The sequence below is a fragment of the Eptatretus burgeri genome, chromosome 2 (assembly GCF_056783735.1).
Source record: "Eptatretus burgeri isolate ZD-2024b chromosome 2, Ebu_testis_v1, whole genome shotgun sequence".
NCBI classification, from domain to species: Eukaryota; Metazoa; Chordata; class Myxini; order Myxiniformes; family Myxinidae; genus Eptatretus; species Eptatretus burgeri.
Genome location: NC_140962.1, coordinates 4,429,448 through 4,457,137, shown reverse-complemented (window position 1 = coordinate 4,457,137; position 27,690 = coordinate 4,429,448). Strand labels below are relative to the sequence as shown.

Sequence of the window (27,690 nt, the reverse complement as noted above, 5' to 3'; positions counted from 1 at the left end):
GTTACTGGCCGGGGGTCGGCCACCAACCGACCGCTCTGAAGGCAGCCGCAAGTCGAGTCGGCCCGACCGATTGCCTGGAATATAGATCGCCGCCCGGATAACTCCGAGCGACGGGTCCTTGTACAAGAACCGAAATACGCCAATAGGCAGATCACGTGGGGAAGGGTCGATTGCCTATCTTCAATGTACCTAAATACCCACGTGATCCAACTACCGGGGTATTCCACCCTCGACGGAACTCGTACGGAATAAACCGCCGAGGCGAGCTTGTCCGTGTGCAATTCCGAGTGACGTAATCACCGAGAACCGTCGGTCCAAATGTCCCCCTATTACGGCAAACCAACGGCTTTCAAACTCCCAACACACGAAATGTTCAGTCAATGAGGGAATGGACGAAACGAGCAGGTTTCCATTTCCACAAGGACATATATTATAATGAAACACGTATGCAATTAAATAAGGCAAAACACGTCTGCAATTATAGAAGCAACAAAAGCACGACAAAAGAACTACAACCGTCTACTTATTATGAACAGTCATTTACACTAAACAGCAGTTCCTACTTATTAGACAGGCCCACGGACACAGGAACGCGCGCGCGCGCGCGCGCACACACACACACACACACACACACACACACACACACACACACACACACACACACACACACACACACACACACACACACACACACACACACGAAACGGTGGCTGAGGCCTTCAATCACGAGCTCCAGCTCGGAGGACAGGTGAGCTGAAACTCAGAGCTTGACTCGAACCTTTCCACCTCGTGTGGTCTTCAACTTGTCTGGACCCGGGCTCCAGCGAGCTGGATCCAATCGCCGCGATCCTTCCCGAGCTTCCGCGAATCCTCCCACGCTTCTCAACACGTGTCGGTGAGACGAGCCGCCGATCCTTCCTGTCGATGCGTCGCTTCCCCGAGGAACCAACTCCGAGAAGAGGCCGACGCGTCGCACCAAGCCGGGAAACAAAATGGAGAACGAAAAGCTCCACGAACCAAGAGGAAGAGGAAGAAGAGGAAGAAGCCTCCACTCGCAGCTCGAGCCGAACAACCGGCTCAAGTTCATTCCAAAACAAAGCAGCAGCCGAAGCTCACTGAGCCAGCCGAAGCAAAAAGCTTCCGAAGGCCTCAAGCCAAGCAAGCCAAACAGGACCCGATGGCTGAACGACTGCTCTCTCCGAAGCAAAAAAGCTTACTCCTCCCACGGGACTCAGCACATGAACTCTGCCAACGGGACTCAGAAGGGGACTCCCACAAACTCAGCCCAACCACGGGACTCCCACAAACTCTTTCGGGACTCAGAACGGGACTCTTCACGAACTCTGCCACGGGACTCCCACAAACTCTTTACACGGGACTTTCACGAACTCAGCCCTACCACGGGACTCCCAAGGGGACTCTTTTTTGAACAAAGAAAAGATGTCCTCTTTATCCTTTGCACCCCCTCCCCCACACCCGGCATGGCTCATGCCCTCGTGATCCACCCCCCGCTCAACCATGGGTGGGAGGGAGTTCTTGACGTCACGGGATGGCAGGGTTCTTCTTCCTCTTTGCAGAAGAGGGGGAGGGACGTCTCCATTGTTTCGTTCCCGAACTATTAAATCGATCCGCAGCGCATCTAATCGATCTCTGAACATTTAAACAATGGAAGGTGAGCTATCTAGGGAACAAGCACTTATCGACATAGCTGACTAAAGGAACCTGGATGTTGTGTGCGATTGAATTCCAAATTCGTAACAATATTTTCTTCAAATTGGCAGACAAGGATGCGGTTGCGGACATTCTCGAAGTATCGACTGTTTTGATCAATTGGTAGCACTGAAAACGAATTTGAAAATTATTTTCCATTAAGATGGGATGGCCTGCTTTGTGTTCTCATCTGCACCAAGAGCTCATGATGCTCAGAACGCAGCATTAAATCCCATATGTATTTGTCCAAGTTCGTGTAACTCGTAAAAGTACTTTTTTTTCTTTTTCTTTATGTATACACCATGGAGGCTCGTATAAGAGGTAACACACAGAAACACACAACAAGGGGAGCAGGAGACAAGGGGTGGGAGAGGGAAGGAAAAAACAGTGTGGAACAGAGACATGAGGAACTCTGTGGAAGGGAGAGGGATGGGGCGGGGTTCACAGGGTAAACAAGATGGTCACGACAGGGACTTCCAGGAAGGAAAGAAGGAATTTGAAGGAGGTGGGTTTGGGGCGGATTCGCGGGGGTAGAAAAGATTGTGGTTTTGGATTGGGGGGGGGGGTGATAAGAGGTGGTGGTGAACAGCTGTTTTGAATCCCTGGAGGGAAGAATGGGATTGAAGAGAATGTGGGAGTTCGTTCCAAAGGTGGGAAAACGAGGAATGAAAGAGTGAAGGTGAGCAGTGATTCTTGATTTTGGTAGTTTTACCAGAAGGGGGTCGCTGGCAGACCTTGAGCGCCCGACGGAAATATTGCGGGGACATTTTTCAGACAGAGCGGGGGGGGGCTGCCCGGAGGGGGAGACGGTAGAAGACAGAAATACCACCGACCTGCCTTCGGTGAGAGAGTGAGAAACCCAAAGACCCAGCCTCATCACGGGAGATATTAATGATCCTAAATGACTTGGTTTCCGTAGCGTGAAGCCATGAAAGGTGAAAGGTGGGAGCACCAGTCCAGAGGGGAGAGCAGTACTCCATCAGGCTGCAGATTAAAGCTTTGTATGTGGTCAGGAGCCCAGGTGGGCCGAGGAAGGACTTTGCACGACAGAGGATGCCCAGTCGGTGACTGGATTTGGAGGCCAGGTTGGAAATTTGGCCTTTCCAGGAAAGATCATGGCAGATAGTGAGACCCAGAAGCTTGAATGAAAGGACTTCATTAAGAGGATTGTTGAAAAAGTAGATTGTGGGGAGGTGGGGGTCCAGACAGTCCTTTTGGAGAGACATCGTGAGAGTGTGAGATTTGTCCTGATTGAAAGACATGTTCCACATGTTGGACCAGTTTGTGATTTTATCAAGATCTGCAGTGAGCGAAGAAGCTGCTGCATGCCAGTCTGAGGGATGACAGATGGTATGGCAGAGGGTGGAGTCATCAGCAAAGAGATAAATAAAGAGGACTTTCCAGAGAGTCGGAGAGATCATTGATGAAAACCAGAAAAAGAACAGGGCACAGAACGCTGCCTTGAGGAACTCCAGCTGGACAGGAAGAGTGGATGAAAGAACTCCATTTCGGGCCACACGATGACTGTGACAGGAGAGGAAGTCTGCGAGCCATGAGTGGAGATGGCCTTGGATACCATAGGAAGAGAGTTTGGTGAGCAGGGCAGGGTGCCACACCGTATTGAAAGCACGCGACCAGCTTGGTCCATCATCTGATTAAAAAAAAAATAAAATCAGCTCCACTATGAGCCTTGGATCATCGGCAAAAAATGAGGTCAGAATCCATCTTTGGCATCATTTCCCATTAATTCCACTCAAACATGATGTTTCGTTCTATTTTGCACTTCGATGGGGGTGATGCACTGTGTGGAAAATGCGCACTTGATGGTGTTTCCACGTTCAAAATGAAGTTTTTTTTTTCTAATCAATCCAGCCACATATTATAAAGTGCAGACACAAGATGCTGTATTATAAAAGATCGATGATATTTTTAGTGTGGTGTTTTTGGTTTTCCCTCCTCTGCCCCCCCTCCCCCCCCCCCACTTCCAACATGGTGCAGCAAGTGCACACTTTGGGACATCACGTGTTCGTCCTCAAGCAGAGCCCCCAATAAAGTGAGATGCCAACATAAATGCAAACTTCATTGATCTAATTTGCAAGAATCGCCACCATACATCCCAAGGAGATCTTTGTGCATGGGTGATACAGTTATGCAACACTGGGATCCCAGCAAAAGTTTATTTTGCTCTGGTGGCTATAGAGGATTTAGCGGTACAAGTTCCAATATCCAGGTTTTCTCCAACATCCAACAGTGATACTAATACTATGATGATCAGCGTGACGAATGCAAACCACTTATTCAGCACATTTGCCCGTGCGGTAAACTCAAATTTTTTTTATTTGTGTATTTGTATTTACAACTGTTGGAAATAAGGTCACCAAAGGTACAACAATGATGAGATTAAAATTAGATTGATGAATATCACAAAGCATTATCCCTCTTTCTTCAAAAAGCCGCCTTGTAGCAGGTGCTCACCATTGAAATAGAAGAAGGCATTAATTGTAAACATCTGCTGAGCTGCAGTACAAAAATCGAAAATCCATTGTATGCCTTGTAAGCAGGAGTAAAGCAGTGGCCATGGGAAGGGAGTCCATTGTCCATCCAATGCAGAATCGCAAGGTATAATGATCGTAGATATGGCCTTGGTCCGTTGGCATTTAAACTGTTTTTGAGAAAATAACACTGTATATTTAAATACAGTTATCCACAAAGTGCATAAATGTACATGGAACTACAGTTCATACAAAGGAACAAGATATTTCAATGAAAATGGCCCAATTTTCTAAAATCCTCAATTTTCATCCGATTGACTCGAAATTTGAAGAGGATTGGCATATCACGTCATTGAATTCAACCACCAATTATTTTTGAGGTCAACATCGGTCAAAAGGTCAAAAGGTCAACGTAGGCCAGATTTTTAAAATAGTCAATTTTCATCCATCCATCCATACATTGGGACCATACTCCATGCAGAGCATTGGTGCTGCCTAAGCACTCTCCTTGGCTATTTGGTACAATCCTGGACAGGTCACCACTCCAACACAGTATACCAGCATGCTGGCACTCATTTTGCCGACCTCGGAAGGATGACAGGCAGTCAACCCCACCTGGTATAAATTCTCAGGATTTGTACTCAGGATCCTCGGATCCCAAGCCCACCACCCCAACCATTAAGCCAACACCAGGCATAATTTTCATCCGACTACCCCCGTTAATCCACCGCAAAAGCACCTCCTTCAAATTCCCTGTTTTCCTTCGTGAAAGTCCCTTTAGTACCATCTTGTTTACCCCGTGTACCCCCACCCCATCCCTCTCCCTTCCAAAGGTCTCCTCTTGCCTTTGTTCCCCACTATTTTGTGCTTCCTCTCTCCCGCCCCTCTTGTCTCCTGCCAAGTCATACGTTTCTATGTGTTAGCTCTTACATGAGCCTCAACTTGGCATACCTCTCGTGTTCTCGTGTTCAGTTGTCTTACCCTTCCTCCCGCCCTTGGTTTACTGAAGCTTGTGGCGAGGCAGTTGTCCTGAAACAACTTGCCTTTGCCTCATGGAAAGCAAACCCAACTGAGGGCAATCTCAGTTCTTTCCACAAAGCTCGGAACAAGTGTGTATCTACCCTCAGGAGAGCCAGAAAACAACATCTTTCTCATCTCAAGTCTGAACTCTCAAACCTCTCTCCCTCCTCAAAATCCTGGTGGCGTTTAATCAAATCTGTTTCTGGTGTATGTTCCCCCTCCATCCCCTCCCTTACCTCAAATGGCCGCACTGCTGATTCCACACGTGATAAAGCTGAATGTCTAAACTCGGTGTTTGCAGCTAAATCTTGTGTCCCAAACCCATCACTATCTCTACCCACTTTACCCAGTCGCACCCAACTGTCCCTGGACTCTGTATCCTTTTCTCCTGACAAGGTGGAGAGCTTGCTTTCAAACCTCGAGTCAGATTCTGCAACCGGTCCAGACGGCATCAGCCCACGTGTCCTCAAAGCCTGCTCTTCTGCTCTTGCTCACCCTCTCTCTGTTCTATTCACCCTCTCATTTTCCCAAGGTCATCTGCCATCTGCTTGGAAATCTGCTAACATCACTGCCCTGCATAAAAATGGTCCAAAAACAGATCCCTGTAACCATAGTCCAATCAGCCTTCACCCCAACATCAGCAAGGTTATGGGAACCATAATCGCTTCAGACATGAAATCCTTCCTCTTCTCCAATGGCTTGATTTCCAATCATCAATTTGGTTTCAGACCAGGTCACTCTACCCTAGATATGCTGCTACTGCTCTCCCATCAATGGATGGAGGTCCTCAATGCCAGACAGGAAATCCGAGCCGTATCCCTGGACATATCACGTGCTTTTGACACAGTCTGGCACCCTGCCCTACTCACCAAACTCTCTTCCCATGGTATTCAAGGCCATCTCCACTCATGGCTCGCAGACTTCCTCTCCTGTCGCAGTCAACGTGTGGCCCTAAATGGAGTTCTTTCATCCCCTCTTCCTGTGCAGGCTGGAGTTCCTCAAGGTAGCGTTCTGGGCCCTGTTCTTTTTCTGGTTTTCATCAATGATCTCTCGGACTCTCTGGAAAATCCTCTAATTCTCTTTGCCGATGACTCCACCCTCTGCCGTACCATCTGTCATCCCTCAGACCGCAAGCAGCAGCTTCTTCGCTCACTGCAGATCTGGATAAAATCACAAACTGGTCCAACACGTGGAACATGTCTTTCAATCCAGACAAATCTCACACTCACTATGTCTCTTCGAAAGGACCGTTTACAAAACCCCCATCCACTTTCTCAACAATCCTCTGGAAGAAGTCTTTTCTTTCAAGCTTCTGGGTCTCACTATCTGCCATGACCTTTCCTGGGAAAGTCACATTTCCAACCTTTCCTCAAAAGCCAGTCGCCGACTGGGAATCCTCCGTCGTGCAAAGTCCTTCCTCGGCCCTCTTGAGCTCCTGACCACTTACAAAGCTTTTGTCCGTAGCCTGATGGAGTACTGCTCTCCCTCTGGGCTGGTGCTCCTGACTCCCACCTTTCTCGACTTCACGCTGTCGAAACCAGGGCTTTTTAAGATCATTGGCATCTCCCGCAATGAAGCTGAGTCTTTGGGCCTCTCACTCAATCACCGCAGGTTGGTCGGTGGTCTTTCTGTCTTCTACCGACTCCTCTCCAGCCTTGCCCCCCTGCTCTCTCTGCGATTTGTCCCAACCACATTTCCACAGGGCGCTCAAGGTCCGCCAACAACCCCCTTCTGGTAAAACTACCAAAATCACGAATCACTGCTCATCTTCACTCTTTCATTCCTCTTTTTCCCGCCTTTGGAATAAACTTCCTCACTCTATTCTTTCCCATTCTTCCCTCCAGGCTTTCAAAACAGCTGTTCACCACCACCTCTTATCTTCCCCCATCCAAATCCTCGATCTTTTCTACCCCGATAATCCACCCTAGCCCACTTCCTTCAATTCTCCTGCCTTCCTTCCTGAAAGTCCCTTTAATGTCCATCTTCCCCTCGCCATGTTCCCCGTCCCATCCCCATCCCTCTCCCTTCCACAGTTCACCTGTGTCTGTTCCCCAATGTTTTGTCCCTTCCACTCCCGCCCCTCTTGTCTCATGCCTCCTTGCTGTGAGTTGTGTGTTAGCTCTCATACGAGCCTCGACCAAGGTATACAAAAAAAAAAAAAAAAAAAAAAAAAAAAAAAAATACAAAAAAATTAAAAAAAATTCCAAATTTGATGTGGTGAAATAAATAAATAAAAATGTCACCATGCCAATGCACAGTTAAAGGAGATGAACTGTGCAGTTCAGTGTTGTTTCTCCCAAAGAAATGTGGGTTTCATACATTGGCACAAAGGGTAACAAATGGGCTGAATCGATAATGGATAATGAACATACTTGAGTGCAACCAAGTGTTAAGCTCTTGAACAGTCGATTGTAATCTATTACTGGATCAATGTGCATGATGTTGCAAATGACTTTCAGTTCTGGAAGTGTGTAATAAATTATTCATTCACACTTGGAATTCAGTAAAGTAAACACAAGATTACAAAGTAACTCTGATTTGATCGGAAGGCTGCATGTGTGGCCATTACGGCAGAACACAAGTAACATTGCTCGAGGGAAAATGACAACTCCTTGAAACCTATCGTAATGTGATGAAATGTAAAGCTATCACTTTCTCTGGAATCAAAGTAATCAAACATGAACTTGTGGGAATTTTTTTTTTTTTCAAGACTCAGATGTTGACTGGAGAGTTCGTGTCAAAAGTGTTTCAAGAAATCCAAGGCACAATTCATGAGTACTTGCTCATGATGAAACTTCTTGATGTACCATTCTCTTTAGAGCGTTGGTGCTGTCGTGGCAGTTTCTTGGCAAGGTTTATACTGGGTGGTTTGTAATTGCATTTCCAGCGTTGTTTGTCCTCTATCCTTTTAAATGTTAAGCGGCAAGCAAGGAGGGAGTACGTACCATTTTTTGAAGTCTCTGGTATGACTCAGCCCGGGTTTGAACCACAAAGCCAACCAGATTCAGAGCAGACGCTACGATGAAACTATTACTGCATTATACGACAGTAATCTGTTCCACAATTTAAAAAAAAAACTTCAATGTGCAATAATCAAAAATGGCCAAGTCTGCTTCATCTTCCTAACCGCTGCCAGGTTTGTCACACCACATTGTTGCACAGTGACATGTATCCATGCGTGGTCAATGTGACAATTTCAAGCTTGCATATACGGGGTGGGAAATGGTTGTGTGTTCTACATAAAATGAGGAGGAGGAGTAGGAGTAGCAGTGAAGGGAGAAAAAGATGGGGAGGACAATGAGGAGAGAAAAAGAGATGATGACGATGAGGATGACTTTAAAAAGGAAGAGCAGGATGATTATGATGGAAAAGATGACAATGATTAGGATGGTAAAGACAACAGGATGATAAAGGGGAGGATGATGACAACGAGGATGAGGAAGACAAAAATGAGGAAGGAAAAAACAACAAACAGAACTAGAACGAGGAAAGATTGCAGACCTTGCCCAGACTTTTTTCGTGTGGTTTTATAGTACATATTTTATCGACGTACTCACATTCCAATTGTATATACTTTATCGACGTACTCACATTACATTGTCGACCACATGACACTCAGACTACATCTCGCAGAGGAAAGTCACGCTCCGCCCAAACAATGAGTCCTGAATTGCTCCACCAATGATCGGTTCGTATGTACGGGCGAACTTCATTTCTCGGACAATAAAAATAAAAATAATAATCATTATTATTATTAAAAAAAATATCTTACGGGGGTTGGTTCGAAAATCAGGGTGTTCATAAGTTGGGGATTTCCTGTACTTTACGTACTCACCAATGTACTGATTTTATCGATATACTCACTTTATAGACGTACTCACTAAAATTGGATTCACATTCTAATTGTTCATACTTCATAGAGGTACCTAGTTGAAAAAAAAGAGAATATGTAGGACTGGCTGCCACGAGTGGCGCTCGTGGACTACGTTAGCACATTCTGTGCGGACAAACAGACAGATAAACAAACGGTCAGAAATGCAATTCCCTCTCCTTTGGTGAGAATAATAAGAATAAGGACGACGAATGGCAGAGAGAGCACTGTCCACAAGGACTAGGAGAGTGAGGATGAGGAGCAAGAGGACATGGGGAAGGACAACCCTCATCCTTACCCGTTTGCTGAGCATGAGTGAGCAGCAACGGTGAGCTGACCGGCTGGACGAGCACAAACTGCTGAAGGCCCAACCCCCCAGTCGGCAGCTGCTGCAGATCCTGGCAGTCATAAAGGGAATCTTAATCATATTATACAAATCCCAAGTTTCCAACCATTAAGGTCATCATCCAAAATCGCAAGTATCTGAGAGAAACGACTTTAAAAAGTCACAATTCAACTCACAACAATTGTAATATGGTTACGAATTTGGAAGCCTTGTGCACACAGACAGACAGGAGTCCCCAAGTTTAGTTATCACGATAAGTATGTGTTTGTAGTAAGGGTCCCCTACGTGTGTCTAACGGGAATTACATGTGTGCGCTGCGGAGTTTCTTTTACAACAAATCTCCTTCAGTTCATTTCGAACAACGCCGCCATTGCCCACGAGCGTTCGACCACGTGCGTGGGCGGAGATTTTCATCGCCTCAGCTCTGACTCCACCCCTTGTCCAATCTCGCACAGAGGGCGACTTTCCCACGACACCCCGGCCAATGAGGGTGGAGATCACGCACAGAGGGCAACTTTCCCACGACACCCCGGCCAATGAGGGTGGAGATCCCACAGAGGGCAACTTTCCCACGACACCCCGGCCAATGAGGGTGGAGATCCCACAGAGGGCAACTTTCACACGACACCCCGGCCAATGAGGGTGGAGATCACGCACAGAGGGCGACTTTCCCACGACACCCCGGCCAATGAGGGTGGAGATCATGCACAGAGGGCGGCATTCCCACAACACCCTGGCCAATGAGGGTGGAGATCCCACAGAGGGCAACTTTCCCACGACACCCCGGCCAATGAGGGTGGAGATCCCACAGAGGGCAACTTTCACACGACACCCCGGCCAATGAGGGTGGAGATCATGCACAGAGGGCGACTTTCCCACAACACCCTGGCCAATGAGGGTGGAGATCCCACAGAGGGCGACTTTCCAACGACACCCCGGCCAATGAGGGTGGAGATCCCACAGAGGGCGACTTTCCCACGACACCCCGGCCAATGAGGGTGGAGATCCCACAGAGGGCAACTTTCACACGGCACCCCGGCCAATGAGGGTGGAGATCACGCACAGAGGGCGACTTTCCCACAACACTCTGGCCAATGAGGGTGGAGATCCCACAGAGGGCAACTTTCACACGACACCCCGGCCAATGAGGGTGGAGATCCCACAGAGGGCAACTTTCACACGACACCCCGGCCAATGAGGGTGGAGATCATGCACAGAGGGCGACTTTCCCACAACACCCCGGCCAATGAGGGTGGAGATCCCACAGAGGGCGACTTTCCCACGACACCCCAGCCAATGAGGGTGGAGATCCCACAGAGGGCGACTTTCCCACGACACCCCGGCCAATGAGGGTGGAGATCCCACAGAGGGCGACTTTCCCACGACACCCCGGCCAATGAGGGTGGAGATGCCACAGAGGGCGACTTTCCCACGACACCTCGGCCAATGAGGGTGGAGATCCCACAGAGGGCAACTTTCACACGACACCCCGACCAATGAGGGTGGAGATCATGCACAGAGGGCGACATTCCCACAACACCCTGGCCAATGAGGGTGGAGATCCCACAGAGGGCAACTTTCCCACGACACCCCGGCCAATGAGGGTGGAGATCCCACAGAGGGCAACTTTCACACGACACCCCGGCCAATGAGGGTGGAGATCACGCACAGAGGGCGACTTTCACACGACACCCCGGCCAATGAGGGTGGAGATCCCACAGAGGGCAACTTTCACACGACACCCCGGCCAATGAGGGTGGAGATCACGCACAGAGGGCGACTTTCACACGACACCCCGGCCAATGAGGGTGGAGATCCCACAGAGGGCAACTTTCACACGACACCCCGGCCAATGAGGGTGGAGATCATGCACAGAGGGCGACTTTCACACGACACCCCGGCCAATGAGGGTGGAGATCACGCACAGAGGGCGACTTTCCCATGACACCCCGGGCAATGAGGGTGGAGATCCCACAAAGGGCGACTTTCTCACGACACCCCGGCCAATGAGGGTGGAGATCCCACAGAGGGCAACTTTTACAAGACACCCCCGCCAATGAGGGTGGAGATCACGCACAGAGGGTGACTTTCCCATGACACCGTGGCAAATGAGGGTGGAGATCACGCACAGAGGGTAACTTTCCCACGACACCCCGGCCAATGAGGGTGGAGATCACGCACAGCGGGCGACTTTCCCACGACACCCCAGCCAATGAGGGTTGAGATGCCACAGAGGACGACTTTCCCATGACACCCCGGCCAATGAGGGTGGAGATCACACACAGAGGGCGACTTTCCCACGACACCCCAGCCAATGAGGGTGGAGATCACGCACAGAGGGCGACTTTCCCACGACACCCCGGCCAATGAGGGTGGAGATCACGCACAGAGGGCGACTTTCCCACGACACCCTGGGCAATGAGGGTGGAGATCACGCACAGAGGGCGACTTTCCCACGACACCCCGGCCAATGAGGGTTGAGATGGCCACAGAGGGCGACTTTCCCACGACACCCTGGCCAATGAAGGTGGAGACCGCCTCAGATGGAAATTTTCTCACCCCGGCCAAGAAAGATATAAAGGAACGCCAGGCTGTGGAGGTTGGTCGTCTTGGGGGTCGCGGGTCTTGGTGCTGGCTGGTTCGTCGTCCTGGGTCATTGTCGTCTCTGATCTTCTCCTTGGTCTTGGTTGATTGGTGCGTGGCCGGTTGGAGAGCGTGGTATCTGGTGCTTGGAGCGGCATCGTGTTGTGGGTTCGAGTCCCGCCGAGCTGGATCGTCAAGGGCCACACAAGGTGGGAAGGTCCAAGCTAGTATCCTTACCTCCGAGCTGGGGTATCAATAAAGGCCGCGGCCATCATTTCTTTTGGGGGGTGTGTGTCTGTGTGTGGGCCCGTCTTCAAGTAGAATTGTGCAAGTGCTTTCTTTTGCTCATTGTACATTACATTTCTTATACGGATAACTCTGCTCTTTGTGTGCTTCCCTCCCCGATTATTATTATAAATAAATTTCCCTATTGTTGAATGTCCCAGCTCGTTTCCTGTCATTTCTTTCATTGGCTTAGCACGGTGCGTGTTGAGAAATAGCAAGGCAGTAAATTGTGCATTTGGACCGACAGGCGTCGGTGACCATCCGCTCGGGTTACACACGGTGCGAGCATATTAACGGCTCGTCCCGCTTGAGGACTGATGAGGGTGTGAATTCCCTGGTAGCTTTGTCCGCGTGGGTACTTAGTTATATTGAAGTTTGGCAAGTAACCCTACCCAACGCGGTCAAATTATTGGCGATTCATGGTCCTGTAAGGGACCCATGCCTTCCGGACTTATCCGAGGGTCACGACCTAAATTCCGGTGTAGCCGACTCTACTGCTCCCCCTAGCGGTCGTGCTCGCCACCGACACCCGGCCCCACAACAATATTACTACCATATTTAAAAATATTTGGCCACGTTTCACAATATGAAGAATTAGCACCACCTATTGCAACCAGAAAAACAAATAAAACTCCCAGGAGAAGCAATTTCGTTTGAATAAGTGCCATGGAAAATCACAATGACCTCACAGAAGAAGAATTCATATTTGTAGAAGAGGACCTGTGAACAGTTCTTTACCTGCAGCTGAATGGGTTGTGTGAGAGGTAGAGACGTGAGTGGATTGGCGGAGCTCGTAGCCGTACTAACAGTAGTGGGCGACGTGATTGGTACTTGGCAAGCGGACTGCTGCACAGCGGCAGCCAACAATTGTGCCTGCGCCTGCTGCAGTAGAGCAAGCTAGGGAAGAAAAGTTAGGAACTCACTCGTAATCCGAATCAAATTCATGTCTCTCAGATAAACAACATTTACCACATCACAATCAGACACATGTGCGGAATTGTTTTCGTAATTGTATTTCCATTTCAGGCCACTGTGCCACACAGAGGAATCCCTCATTTGGTGATTTTACGACAGTTAAGCCTGTTCGTATGCTTATGTTGCTGTTTCGTGACTCTCAGATGACCCCTTGGGTCAAATTCCTTCACTGTGTATAATCCTCTCACATTAATTTACTTTGGAAAAATATATTTAATAAATTTAGCCAGTAAGTTGTGATTTGACAGGCGAGCCACTATTCAAAACCTCAAGAAGCACATTTAAACCGCACTCACACAAATTAAGTCGAAAGAGATGGTGATGGAAGAAACAGCAATTTTACTCTGCCATGACACATTCAACATTGAGGTGGAACTGCCAGATTCGGTGGTGTAATGGTTAGAGTATCCGCTCCAAGTCAGGGAGGTCGGCGGTTCAAACCCCAGCCGAGTCATACAAAAACTTAAAAAATGGTACGTGCTGCTTCCTTGCTTGACTTTCAGCATTTTAAAGGATAGAGCATGGACAATACCCATGGGTTGGCATCCACGGAGGACGAAATTCCTCCTTCGGAAATGCCCGGCTGAGTGCATGAGAAAAGCCGTGCCATTGTTGTGACGTTGCTGATACCCAGAGTACCTCAAGAAGTGACGGCACATCCCCCAAGCTCAGTGGCTGTGTTTGTCTCGCCTAACAGCCGCCTTGTGTTGTGTCACTTACGAGCCTTAATTCGTGGAAAAAAAATAAACTCACACAAAACTAGGTTATTACAAGTGTAGCAACTAACCAAACAGGTTACATATATACTGCCAATGAAGAATACAAAACATATAAAACTATCAGTTCCAAATGAAAGGTGAAATTACGTACTATTCAAGAACAATACAAATCCCCTTCCAACTAAAAATCATCCATGAAAGGGGAATTATTTTTGAAAGTGGGAAATCCAATTCGGAGATATTTAGAGAGCAAATAAAAAAAGTGTACTCAATTCAGCTTTATCAACCTTCCAATAATTTTAGTGAACAGCTGCAAAAATAAAACCAAGGGAAAGTTGCAACAGGTGAAATTGACTTCCTGAAAAGGATTCCATAATTGACTCGTGCTTTGATCAATTTTTCTATTTTTAAACAACAGAAAAGATGAATTGATTAAACCAATGGATTTCCAATTGAACAAACCAAAACTAGAATGGCACTCAGCAGAGCGCATCCCTCCGGCAGGCTGAACAGTGAACAGTTTACGTTTTGTATCCCACTGATATCTGTATGATCCCGGACCTTAACCAAAATCTCATCAACTTGTATATTGTTTCTGGTACTACCTCTCAATGGTGAAGAATCACTCAAAAAAATAAAAAATAATAATAATTTTAGTATCCGGATCTGTGTCTTCACAAAATCTAATCAGTTCGTCTTTGACACACACCCAACCTATCCACCAAGTTTCGTCCAAATTCATGCAGAACTTTTTTGAGATATCCTACTCACAAAGAAGACAGACAGACAGACAAAGATAAACAGACAAACAGAGGTGAAAACATAACCTCAGTCTCCCTTAGGTGGTGGAGGTAATAAAAGGACACAGAACTCGAAGCAGCTCAGCATGTGCCAGAAACTTGGGATAACAAAAATAAGCATTGTGGCTAACTTATCTTTTTTCACTTTGGCTGGGTTCTTTGACAAGGTTTTACCTGTTGTGTTATACCATGAACAACTTAACTTGGAAAGCAACAGGTTGAGTTCGCTTTTACCTCTTGATGGATTGGCAAAAAATACAATGATTCAAACAAGATAAATTGGAGGGAATTTAATTTTATCAAAAGTCACAAAACTACAGCCATTGTTCACTGCTGGCAACAGATGTAGATTCCAAATTACTGCCCTCATTGCAAGCTGTTCACACCTCTGACTCGTCTATCCAAAACACCTTTGACCGTTGTTCCATAATCCAAATTCTGGGAGTTTTTTTTCAATACATGGTCAAGACTTGTGGAAGAGCTGGAACAAAGAACAGATCAAGACACAGCATAACAAAGGGAACAACGGGAGAAATTGCTAATGCCAACAGCAGGACGGAGGGAGAAAGTAGACGGAGACGGACAAACATGGAATGCAAGTAACGACGAGGTGATGGGGAGAATGCAAGGGGTGGACAAGATGGATACATCAGCATCATTTTGGGATGGGTGTATGGGAGGGGGGGTGGTTTAATGGGTGGAGAAAAGATCATGATTTTGGATGGGGGTGAACAGATGTCTTGAAGTCCTGGATGGAAGAATGACATTGAAGAGAGTGTGGAAAGTTGTTCCACATGCAGGAAAAAGAGGAATGAAAGAGTGAAGGTGAGCAGTAGATCTGGATTTAGACAGTTTCACGAGGAGGGGGTTGCTGGTGGACCGCATACATCCTGCAGATACCTGGGGGGCGGGGGGGGGAAATCACGGAGAGGACAGAGGATGCAAGACCAGAAATGAGGCAGAAGAAGACAGAGACCACAGACCTGTCGCTGATGGCGACGTGATCAGCCCATAGACTCAGCTTCATCGCGAGAGATTTCAATGATCTTGAAAGCCTTGGTTTCCACGGCATCAAGCTGAGCAAGGCATGAGGCAGCAGCGCCAACCCAGAGGGGAGAGCAGTCCTCTTTCAAGCTGTGGATGAAGATACTGTAGGTGGATAAGAGTTCAGGTGTGCCCAGAAATGACTTTGCATGATGGAGGTTGGCCAGTTGGTGACTGGTTTTGGAGGCCAAATTATAAGTGTAGCTTGCCCAAGAAAGATCATGGCTGATAGTGAGGCCTAAATGTTTGAGTGATTGAACTTCTTCAAGTGGATCACCACTCCTTCAATGGATATTGCACTTCTGAACTCCGAATTTAAAAAAAAAGTGAAAGAGGGAGCACACACCAATAAAATAATGAGACCCAAGTTTGTATGGCCCACAGAGCAGTGGAATATTTCCAAAAAAGAATGACCGCAACTTCTTGAGGAAGTAAAAAGAACTCAACTTTACAATGTTTTGCAAAGAAGCAAACAGCGGTAAAATGCTGCACCTACTGCACACAATGAAGTTGAAATTAAAAGGTCATGCAAACAAAACTCCTGATTACTTAGAATTGGTAGTAAAATGCAAGGTTGAATTGCACAGAAGATGGTCTTCCATTGCTTAGCCTATTCCACACATGAGGCTTGGGGAATACATGGAAAAGGAAAACGTTTTGAGGATCAACAAAAGATCTTCAAAATTGGAGGGTGAGAAAAAGATGACCCCAGTCACATCTTAAGTCTCCAGACACCGATAGAAACAATAAAGTAACGTAGTGCACAAAACAGGCAAATGAAGCCAAGTGGAAAATAACACCACAGCAAATAAGTGAACCAGGTAAGAGAAACTAGAAGGGCACTCGGTCGAGCGCATACCTCCATCGCGCTGTAACACAACAAAATGTGAAAGTCACAGGATATGAACACTTCCTGAAGGCACTGAAACTGAGGTATAACACTGCAATTCACTCAGTCTCACTAACGGGTGATGCAAGGCTGCGAGAGATGAACTCCCAAGATGCCAAAGGGAGGGACAACTTGTTTGCGGTGTGGTGTGGCGGTGTTTAATTAACTTAGCCGCACGGTGGTTTTATGGGTGAATCTGATTATGCTGGAGGGTGATCCATTGTCACAAAGTGCACAGAAATATACTTTAGAAATTAGAGGTTTAATAAATAATGGGAATGGAGCACAGTAATGGAACATGAATAAAAAACGAGATGGAGAAACCTGATCAGTGCACCACCCCCCCCCCCCCTTGGGAAGGGACACAGGATGAATGGAAGAGGTGACAGAATTGTGTGGTGTGGGTGTGTGTGTGGTGTTTCCTGTTGTGAAGCATCTGGAGGCTCGACGAAGGCTAGCCTCACAGGTTGGTAGAGATGTCAATGAAGCTTTGAGAAAGCTTGTCCTTCATTCCCTTCTCATCTTGCAAACCCTTCTCCACCGGTTTCATAAGTTTCCTCCAGCACGTCTTGTCTGCACTGCCAAAGATAATTTTCTGAGAAAGTAAATATTTTCCTGAAATAATATTTCTTGAAACAATAAAACCATGACAAAAAGTTTTTTTTAGCTGCAAGATAAATTATATCATGGTTTTCTTGTTTCAAGAAAACTTTTCATATTTGAAGAAAATTCTTGCGAAGAAAACAATTTTTTGTGGTGTGGAACTTTTCACTGGCGCCTCTGGCTCTTCACTGCTGCACCTCTAGCTCCTCTCTGCTGCACCTCTGGCACATCTCTGGCAGATGCGAGCATCCTTGCATTCTATTGCTCGCCCCCCACCCACAACTCCTCCTCATGGAGCAATCTCTCCCTCTGTGCTGCATGTGTCAAGCATGCACTCTCGCAGTGCTGAAGTAGTACACATAGATGCGTCATCTCATCAGAGCATGTGTGGGGGGGGGGGGGTCAGCAGCTAGCTCACGTGGATGCACTCTGTTGAAGTGTAGTTGTATGGTGTGAAAGGACAATGGAGGTGATTTGAGAGTAAAATACAGAAGGAAAAGAGGGAGAAGAGACAGAAGTGAGGGTCTTGGGTGATGATGAGCTGCTTAGACATCCAAGTCTGGTCGATGCTAATTGGGGTTACAAACACTCAAATGCTGACATTCATTAATAGATATCTGATGAATAATGAATCCCTCATTAACCACCCCCCCTCCCCCAAGTCATTTTTCATAATGCATTAGCCAGAAGTAGGAATCAACAAATGAGATACTGTGGGAGTAAAACAATTAATCCCATCTTGTGAAAGGTGAATAATTTTAATATGCTAAACCAACAATTTATGGACGTATAAGGTGATAGAAAGCTCTGTGGATCACATGACTATCGCGAAGTATCGGTGTTTCTGTATTGATCATGCCGAAACAAGTTTTTTTCATATTTGGATAAACATTCTTTGTCCACAAATTACAAACTCATTTCTTTTTATATGCTTTCAAATGTTTTTAAATAATATGGAGGTATAAAATCTGTTGTAAAGCATTGGCTAAAGTCACTTTGTCACCATATAAGGAATACTTCGCCAGAAAACATCATGGGTAAAGCCACTGGCAGAGTTGAGATAAAGGTTTAAAAGGCTTGCAGCATAAAACATGCTTATTAGTTCTTTGACAATAAGAAAGTCAGAATTCATTACGTTTGCAGAGTGGACTGCCCATGGCTTGTGAGTTTCTTTGTTTCAACGTTTGCTTGTAAATGACAAACCACAAATGAGTAGAACAGAATCTTTGTTCAAATATACTGTGGTCTTGTTAGTTCCATATAACCGTAACATTTTTTTTTTTTTTTTTTTTTTAAACTTGGGATCATTGATCGATATATTGTTTGCCTTTCTCATTGTTGAGGAAATGCTCTCCTGAATCCACTCGTAAATGCTCAATACCACCAACGTACCACTCAAAGCAAACATTTTAAATCAGATGACTTTCAAACCAGATAATAATAATAATAACGAAGTATAATCTCCATGCTGGCCCAAGCACATCTGGGGCTGGTGAAAGATCTGATTATTAGTCCGTGCTTAGTTAAATGAAATGTGTACCTCTCTATTACGTTTGCTGCTCTGATACTTTAAAATACACTTGATAATGGATAATCGCATACTGATGGTTGTTATATAATGGATAGATATAGTGTGCTAGTTAACTGTGTAACAATATAATCTTTTCTATATTCTACTTGGTTGGCAAGTTAATTTAAATAAAGCTGCCTTTGTTCAGGTGCCAGTGAGATGCAGGAATGCTTAATTCTAATTAATGAATACTGAATAACAAATTTGCTGTGTAGTAAACCTTTATGAATCACATGAACACAGTGCATAGTTATGTTGAAATGAAGTATACAATATGCAATAGTTATGAAGGGGGAGGGCAGTGAAGCATTGCAAATATCTGATCAAGCTTGGAAATGCTCAAGGACATACAAGAGGAAATTGCATTTGAAACAAAGTCATGACCATATCTTGAAAATGTTCTGTTTGTCTCTTATCAGAATGTGATTGGTCAACTCGCTTGCATGTGAGTACATACCCTCCCATTTCTCTTCCCCATATAAGAAACTCTGTTGGGAATATCAAGCCAGAAAGCAATCACGTTGCATTGATTGTCTTTCTCCATGCACATGAATTAAATGAATGATTAAACCTGTATTGCGACTGGACGTACTGGAGTAACTTGAGGAAGGTTTTGAGTTTTCCACCACAATACCAAAACAAGGAAACTGCTGACTATCCAAAATATTGTAGAAAATCCAATGTATCCCAATACGATATCTGCTAACAAACGAGGAAGACAACTGCTTCATGGGTTGAATGAGATGCATTGAAAAACAAATGTGGTATTGGCTGCTTATATGAAAACCTTAACACCTCAACTACAATTTGTACATAAGCACAATTAAAGCAAGCTTCAACAGCTATCCTTGCAAAAATATTTTTCCACAAACAAGTACTATTTGAAAATGTAACACCTGGAAGTGAAATAAAAGGGAATAGAGCATGAACAATTTCAAAGAACACAAAGAACAAGTACAAAATTCCAACAAATACAACAATTGGAAGAACGATAAAAGAGCAGGGGGGAAAATAGCGATACCAGAATGATCTAAAAAAGGTTCAATGGCTGTGAAGAGGTTAGCTTCACTGGAATGAAGAACAAATCAGAATAAATGTCCAAGATCGAGAACAGTACATGAACAGCTTTAATAAAATGGCAGAACCAAGTCAAGTGGGCATGTTCCAATTCTACAAAGTTAAAACAAAGTACATACCACCATCTTTTCTCAGGATGTAAAGCACTGATTTCAGAACAACTGCATGCAAAAAGACAGAAAAGTGTGTGCAGATCCATTGGGATCATACTCTGCACAGAGCATTGGTGCTGCCAAAGCAGTCTCCTGGGCTATTGGGCACAATCCTGGATGGGTTGCCACTCCGACGCAAGATACTTGAATGGCTCAATCATCCCAGCAAGCTGGTACTCATTTTGCCGACCTCGGAAGGATGACAGGCTGAGTCAACCCCACCTGGTATTAATTAAACAGCAAAGCGAGATTTCAACTTAGGACCCTGGGATCCCAAGCCCACCACCATAACCATTAAGCCAACACCAGGCATACACTATGTGCAGAGTAATGCATTAAAATGCTGTATATTCAAAATCATCAACATCCTAGTTCCTGAAAAGCCATGGAAGGTCAGGTATAGTAGCACGTGCCGGAACAGAAGCAACCTTGTAAATTAAAATAAAATAAAATCGAAAAGGATTACATAACACTCACTTACGACCAGACAATTCTATCAAACCTGAACATTGAAAACAAGGCATTGCAACGAGATGTAGTGTTCAGAAATAATATTTTGAAAAATAACGGCATTGTGAATTAAAGTGTCAGTCACCAATGACTTTGGTCAAAATAACATGAAAACTAAACTCGAACTACGTTGTCGATGGCACACCATCGCATATTCCCGCGCGCATTGCTTTGTCCCATTAACGCGAGGTGAAATTTTATCTTGCAAAATGGATTGACTATTCTTTTCTCTGTTTGATGTGCTTTCTGACCAAAGACTTACTATATTTACTAAATCAGAAGTCATTGCAAGCATGTCAACATTTCATGAAACATTAATTTAACACTGTCCAGCAATATAAAAATGTGCATCAAATTAATCATAGGAATGAACTGTGTATAATATTAATTATAATTATTCATAATCAATTAGATAAATACAGTAAAACCTGTGATTGTTTGTCACTCATGGGGGCCACATAAGTAAGTTCTTTATTAAAGAATTTACCATGTACAATGGTAAATACACTTAAAAAAAATCAGCCCCCAAGACCCCACCCCCTCTGGCCCGGCCCCGAGGGGTCATATCAAAAATCCGACAGTGTTGTACACTTCCCCATACATATATCGACTATGTCCCAAAGTTTCAAGTTCCTATCTCAAACGGTGTAGGAGGAGCTATTTTGACCACCTATCCGCTAAGCACCCCCAACCCCACAAGCACCCTCTGATCATCATGTGTTTAAAAAGATGTTGTTAAATGTATAACTCATGAATAAGTTTGATTTAAAAAGCCATAAGACATAAGACAAGATAAATACAGTAAAACCTGTGACTGTTTGTCACTCATGGGGGCCACATAAGTAAGTTCTTTATTAAAGAATTTACCATGTACAATGGTAAATTCACTTAAAAAAAATCAGCCCCCAAGACCCCACCCCCTCTGGCCCGGCCCCGAGGGGTCATATCAAAAATCCGACAGTGTTGTACACTTCCCCATACATATATCGACTATGTCCCAAAGTTTCAAGTTCCTATCTCAAACGGTGTAGGAGGAGCTATTTTGACCACCTATCCGCTAAGCACCCCCAACCCCACAAGCACCCTCTGATCATCATGTGTTTAAAAAGATATGTTGTTAAATGTATAACTCATGAATAAGTTTGATTTAAAAAGCCATAAGACAATTTTTTTTTTAAATCGACCCCCATGACCCCAACCCCTCTGGCCCGACCCCTCAGGGTCATATCAAAAATCCGAAAGTGTTGTGCACTTCCCCATACATATATGTACTATGTCCCAAAGTTTCAAGTTCCTATTTCAAACGGTGCAGGAGGAGTTACAGGGTAAGACAGACGGACGTATGGACGGACGGACGGACGGCGGAGACGATCACAATATTCCCGCTTTTCTTCGAAAGCGCGGGAATAAAAATCAAAAAAGAACCCAGATTCCAAAAAAAAAAAATTCTGGCAGCCAGACCATGTATCCGATCAGGTTGAAATTTAAAAAAATGTGTTCCCCATCACTAGTAGATCATCATTATGAAGTTTCACATTGATTGATGAAGCAGTTCAAGAGAAATAATGTTTTTAAAGCTTTCCGTTCAATCCAATATAGTTGCCAGACAACATGACCTCTCAAATATTTGTGAACACACTGGTATTCCCAAGGATTGAGGAACATGTATGAGAAGTTTCCCCTCCATCTGTCCAGCCATTCTGGAGGGGAAGATTTTTAAAGGTTTTTGGGTAAATCCAATATAGCTGCCAAGCCATGTGACCCATGACATCATATGCATGAACGTTTTGTTCTTCATGGAGAGGTGGTCATAGATGTCAAGTTTCTCCTTGATCTGTTCAGCCATTTCAGAGATTTTTGAAGGTTTTTTTTTCTTCTTCAAAAAAGACATGGCTGCCAAACCACATGACCGATGACATCAATTTTTTTTTTCTGTCGACCAATTTATCCAAAAATGACTTTAAATTTTCATACTGATCAGATGTAGTGTTCTAAGTATGCAATTATTATGTCATAACGAAGGCACCTATGACATCATACAAAAAAAATCACCGTCATTCTCGAAAAGGAGTACTTGCCATGTGACAAGTTTCAATACTTTTTCCTTGGTGCAGTTTCAGAGATACAGGGGTCCAAAGTTTTTCCTTTTTTCCAACATAGATGCCACACTACATGACCTATGACATCATAATTTTCATGAAAACATTATACACAAGTAGTCGCTCCTGTGGTGAAAATTTTGTGTCAATCCAACAAGCGGTTGTAGAAAAATACAATACAAATACAATACAAAACAAACCCAAATACAATATCCTCTCCTCTGGTGAGTGCAACTCAAATGGCACTTGGTGGAGCACTTACCTTCACCAGACTGAACAGTTTCCATTGTGTATCCCACTGATAAGCTGGATCTGCATCCGGACCTGAACCAAGATCTAATCAGCTTGTTCTTGTCACCTATCCGACTCATCGACCAAGTTTCATCTGAATACGTCCACAACTTTTTGAAATAAAGTATCATGCGACAAATAGTTTTTGGCTCCATCTCTTAATGGTGAAGATTCCATAAATTTTCGTACCCGGTTCGGGATCTTCACCAATTTTTTGGAGAAATAATTGCAAAACTTGACAACTCAAATTTATTTGCTTTTGTCAGGCTACTTGAACAGTACAGGTATCAAAAATGGCAAAAAATTTTCAAAATGGTTAACCACAATTGATTGTTTCTGAATGCAAATTGGACTCATGGAAATGCAGAAAATAAGAGAAATATCCATCCATGAGACCAAGAGGTGTTGAGTTCCTATAATTTCATGTTAATATAAGGAAGCAGCTGCTGTAAATATATAAAACACACACAATAACAAATACAGCCCCAACAATTGAAACTAACGAGCAGTACCAGCGTTCCAATACAGCTGCTGAATAGCCAAAAGTAGAAATCAAAAAAACAAGATAACAAAACAAGGAAACTCCTCACCATCCACAAAATGTTCCATAAAAATCAATGCATCCCGATAATGTACCCGCCGAGGAAAGAAGGAGATGGTGGCCTGAAGGAACTCAATCAAGTGCACAGAGCGACGACTGTAGGATTAGCAGAGTACGTGAAAAGTTCAACAGACTACCCAATACAATTTGTACACAAGTATGAACACAACAAACCAGAAAAGGTATCCCTCCCCTCACGTTTCAAAAAAGTTCCAAAAATAGATGTGGATAGAAGATGTCACACACCAAACCAAAACAGCAACAACTCTAGCCCCAATGATTGCAAAAAAGAGACAAAAGAAAAATACAAGACGAAATACCAACACATACAGAGTGGCAACTGGGAGGAAGACAAAGAGCAAGGAAATAAATAAATAAACAAATAAAAAATTTGGAAAGACACATTGGGGATAGACAAAGAAGGATCACTGGAATGGCTAAGAAGAGGTCAACTAAATTGGGATGGAGAATGAATCATAATAAATGCCCAAGACCAAGGACACTGCACGAATGGCATTTAAAAAAACATGGCGGGACTCAGCCGATCGGCCAAGTGCATGTTCTGCAAGGTAAAAACAGAAAGCAAGAGCAACCTCCGATCGGTCTGTAAAAAAAAAACTCATGTCAGAACAGCTGGACACACAAGGACACAACAAGGTATATGGAGTAATCCACTGGCACATCGGTAGAAATTTCAATATCCCAGCTCCACAAAACTCATGGAAACATGAACCAAGAGCAATCATTGAAAACAAGGACATAATGATCACATACGACCTGATGATCCCGTTGAGCGTGAAAATAGAAAACAAAGCACTGTGACCAGACGTAGTACTCGGATACAAAAAGGAAAAATAAGGCATTTCCAGTTGAGCTTTCAGTACCCAGTGATTTTGGTCCAAATAACACAGTAATCAAGAAGATGACAACATATCAAGACCGGCAAGCAGCGGCTTCTTCGCTCACTGCAGATCTGGGTAAAATCACAAACTGGTCCAACACGTGGAACACGTCTTTCAATCTGGACAAATCTCCACGATGTCTCTCCGAAAGGACCATTTGGAACCCCCCGCCCCCATCTACTTTCTCAACAATCCTCTGGAAGAAGTCCTTTCTTTCAAACTTCTGGGTCTCACTATCTGCCATGATCTTTCCTGGGAAAGCCACATTTCCAACCTGGCCTCCAAAGCCAGTCGCCGAACTCCGTCGTGCAAAGTCCTTCCTCGGCCCACCTGAGCTCCTGACCACATACAACGCTTTCGTCTGCAGCCTGATGGAGTACTGCTCTCCCCTCTGGGCTGGTGCTGCTGCCTCCCACCTTTCTCGGCTTCACGCTGTGGAAACCAAGGCATTTCGGATCATTGGCATCTCCCGCGATGCGGCTGAGTCTTTGGGCCTCTCACTCTCTCACCGCAGGCAGGTCGGTGGTCTTTCTGTATTGTACTGTCTCCTCTCTGGTGTCACCCCCCCCTTGTAATACTGAAGTTCTCAACATCCAGCTTACAGGGATCTCTGTAAGCAGTCTACAAGCCACCTAAGGAGGAGTTTTCCTTCCCAGACGGTTTTAACTGATAATTCTGTTCATGTGGTGATACACGACTTCAACTGTCGTCACATACTTTCGAGATACTAACAGACAAACAGTGAAGGGGAATTAGTTGAAAGTTGTTCAGATGCAAGACAGCTGTCCCTCATCCATGATGCAAAGGTACCAAGTTCCTTCAACAGCTCAGCAGATGGAGATGCGGTTACAACCCAGACCTGGTGTTTGCTTCAAACCGCATTGTTAACCAATGCTGGAAAATGGTTCCAACCCCCCAACACATTGACCTACTGGAATGAAAGTCCACACAGTGGTTGCTCCTCATGCTGTTCCTTTCTGTCGACACTTCAACCTGAAAAAGGTGAACTGGTAGAAATTTTCAGCAGACCTGGACACTGCAATTAGAGCTTCCCACAATAATGAGAATGTTTTTGTGGAGAAGATGAAAAAGGACCTCCCGAGAGGCTGCCAGACTAATAACATCCTGGGACTGTCACAAGAAATCCACAAGATCTACATCAACTGCTTCCAGACTAATCAGTTTGGGAATGATACCTTGGAATCTGGAGAGAGACTGATCAATGCCATATCAGCGAAGTGGCGAAATAAGTCGCAAGAGGTGATCAATTGTTCAAATATGACCCATAGCAGCAGAAAAACCTGAAAGACCATAAAGAAGCTGTGAAACAACTTCACGACAGCACAACCCCGGTACGAGATCAAAGCAGACCAAGCTGCTCACCAGTTTCTCCTGAACAGCCGAGGAAACCCAGGCCATCACCCTCGTAAAATTAAATATCCAAGGTCTGATAATGATGACCAGGAGGGCTCTAACTTCAGCAGTCCTTTCATCATGAGGGAACTGCTACTCAGCATCAAATAAAAGTGATGATTCAAAATAAAGCTGCTGGATGAGACAATATTCTCTGTGAACAAGTCAAGCACTTTGGACCAGTCGCTCTCCAGTGGTTAAAAAAACAACATGTTCAACAGCTGATTGACAACCAATAAGATCCCAAAACTGTTGAGACATGCAAAATTAGTGGCCGTCCTGATGCTTAGAAAAGATCTCACCAACACCAAGAGCTACCGGCCGATCTCCCTGCTCTATCATACGTACAAATTATTTGAGAGATGTATTCTAAAAAGTATTCCCCCCTTTATAGATCAGCATCTCATCCCAAAACAAGCAAGTTTGAGACCTAAAAAGTTGTGCACAAGCCAGATCCTGAATCTCACCCAATTAATTGACGGGGACTACAAGAAAGGGCTGATAATTGGTGGTGCCTTTGTTGACCCGACTGTGACAGATGACACAGTCAATCATAAGGTTCCCGCACGGAAGTTATTCCAGAAAACAAAAGATGCAAGACTGACAGATACGATTCAAAACATGCTGGTTAGTAGATGTTTCTTTGTGGACCTCGGGGGTAACCGCAACAGAAGGTGTACATAGAAGAATGGACTATTTTAAGGCAGCGTTCTTGCTCCCTATTTAATATTGACACAAATGATCAATCCATACACCCAAACTCTAAGAGTTTTCTCTATGCTGATTATCTCTGCTTTGCAATCGAGGATCAATCATTTGAGAAAACAGAGCAGTCTCTCAGCGATGCACTCGCTGGCTTAACCAACTATTACGCCAAACACGTGTGGGCTAACCCAAAAAGATGCAAATCAGTGCCTTTCATCTGAAGAACAGGGATGCAAAGCGAAAGCTGAATATCTGCTGGGATGGAAGAATGCTAACTCACAAGCCCAGGCCACAATATACCTTGGAGTTACGGCCGAGACTATACCCTCAGCTAAAAATATCATGCCTTTAAGAGAAAGGCAAAAGGTCAGAGCTAGAAAAACAACATCTTGAGGAAGTTGTCCAATTGTAATTAGGAACAGACCTTCCATTTGCAATGTGGTATTGCTCCACCTTCGATCAGAAAAGCAGTCTCCTCACGAATAGAAACAACCCAGCAGGAACGTGTCTCTTGCTACCAACTCTTTAAACACGAGCCGGTACCCAAGACAATCAAATCCAGGAATAGTTTTCCTCCATGCTGAGCAGTCACTGGTTGGTAACCCTCACAGCAAAAATAATCAAAATGGCCCTATCGATTGCGACTGTGGAGAGGCTCCTCAAACAATGGAGCATCTCCTGGAATGCCTTCTCTTATCAGAGCCTTGCGGTCCAGACAATTTGAACGTTCTCAATTCCTGTGCATTGTCGTGCCTGCGGACCAGACAATTTGAAGGTTCTCAATTCCTGTGCATTGTCGTGCCTGCGGACCAGACAATTTGAACGTTCTCAATTCCTGTGTATTGTCGTGCTTGCGGACCAGACAATTTGAAGGTTCTCAATTCCTGTGCATTGTCGTGCCTGCGGACCAGACAATTTGAAGGTTCTCAATTCCTGTGCATTGTCGTGCTTACGGACCAGACAATTTGAACGTTCTCAATTCCTGTGCATTGTCGTGCTTGCGGACCAGACAATTTGAAGGTTCTCAATTCCT

At 44.9% G+C, this 27,690-nt stretch overlaps 1 protein-coding gene across 1 annotated transcript in view; it reads right to left on the bottom strand.

Moving 5' to 3' along the window:
* LOC147031292 (POU domain, class 2, transcription factor 1-like) overlaps nucleotides 1–27,690 on the bottom strand; it is a 244,250-nt gene that overhangs the window by 138,121 nt on the left and 78,439 nt on the right. Inside the window, exons 6-7 of the mRNA XM_085871924.1 lie at nucleotides 13,046–13,204; nucleotides 9,255–9,491 (exon numbers count right to left, since the gene is read on the bottom strand). Coding sequence (XP_085728050.1) covers nucleotides 9,255–9,491; nucleotides 13,046–13,204 — 396 coding nt within the window. The remainder of the gene's footprint in view (nucleotides 1–9,254; nucleotides 9,492–13,045; nucleotides 13,205–27,690) is intronic.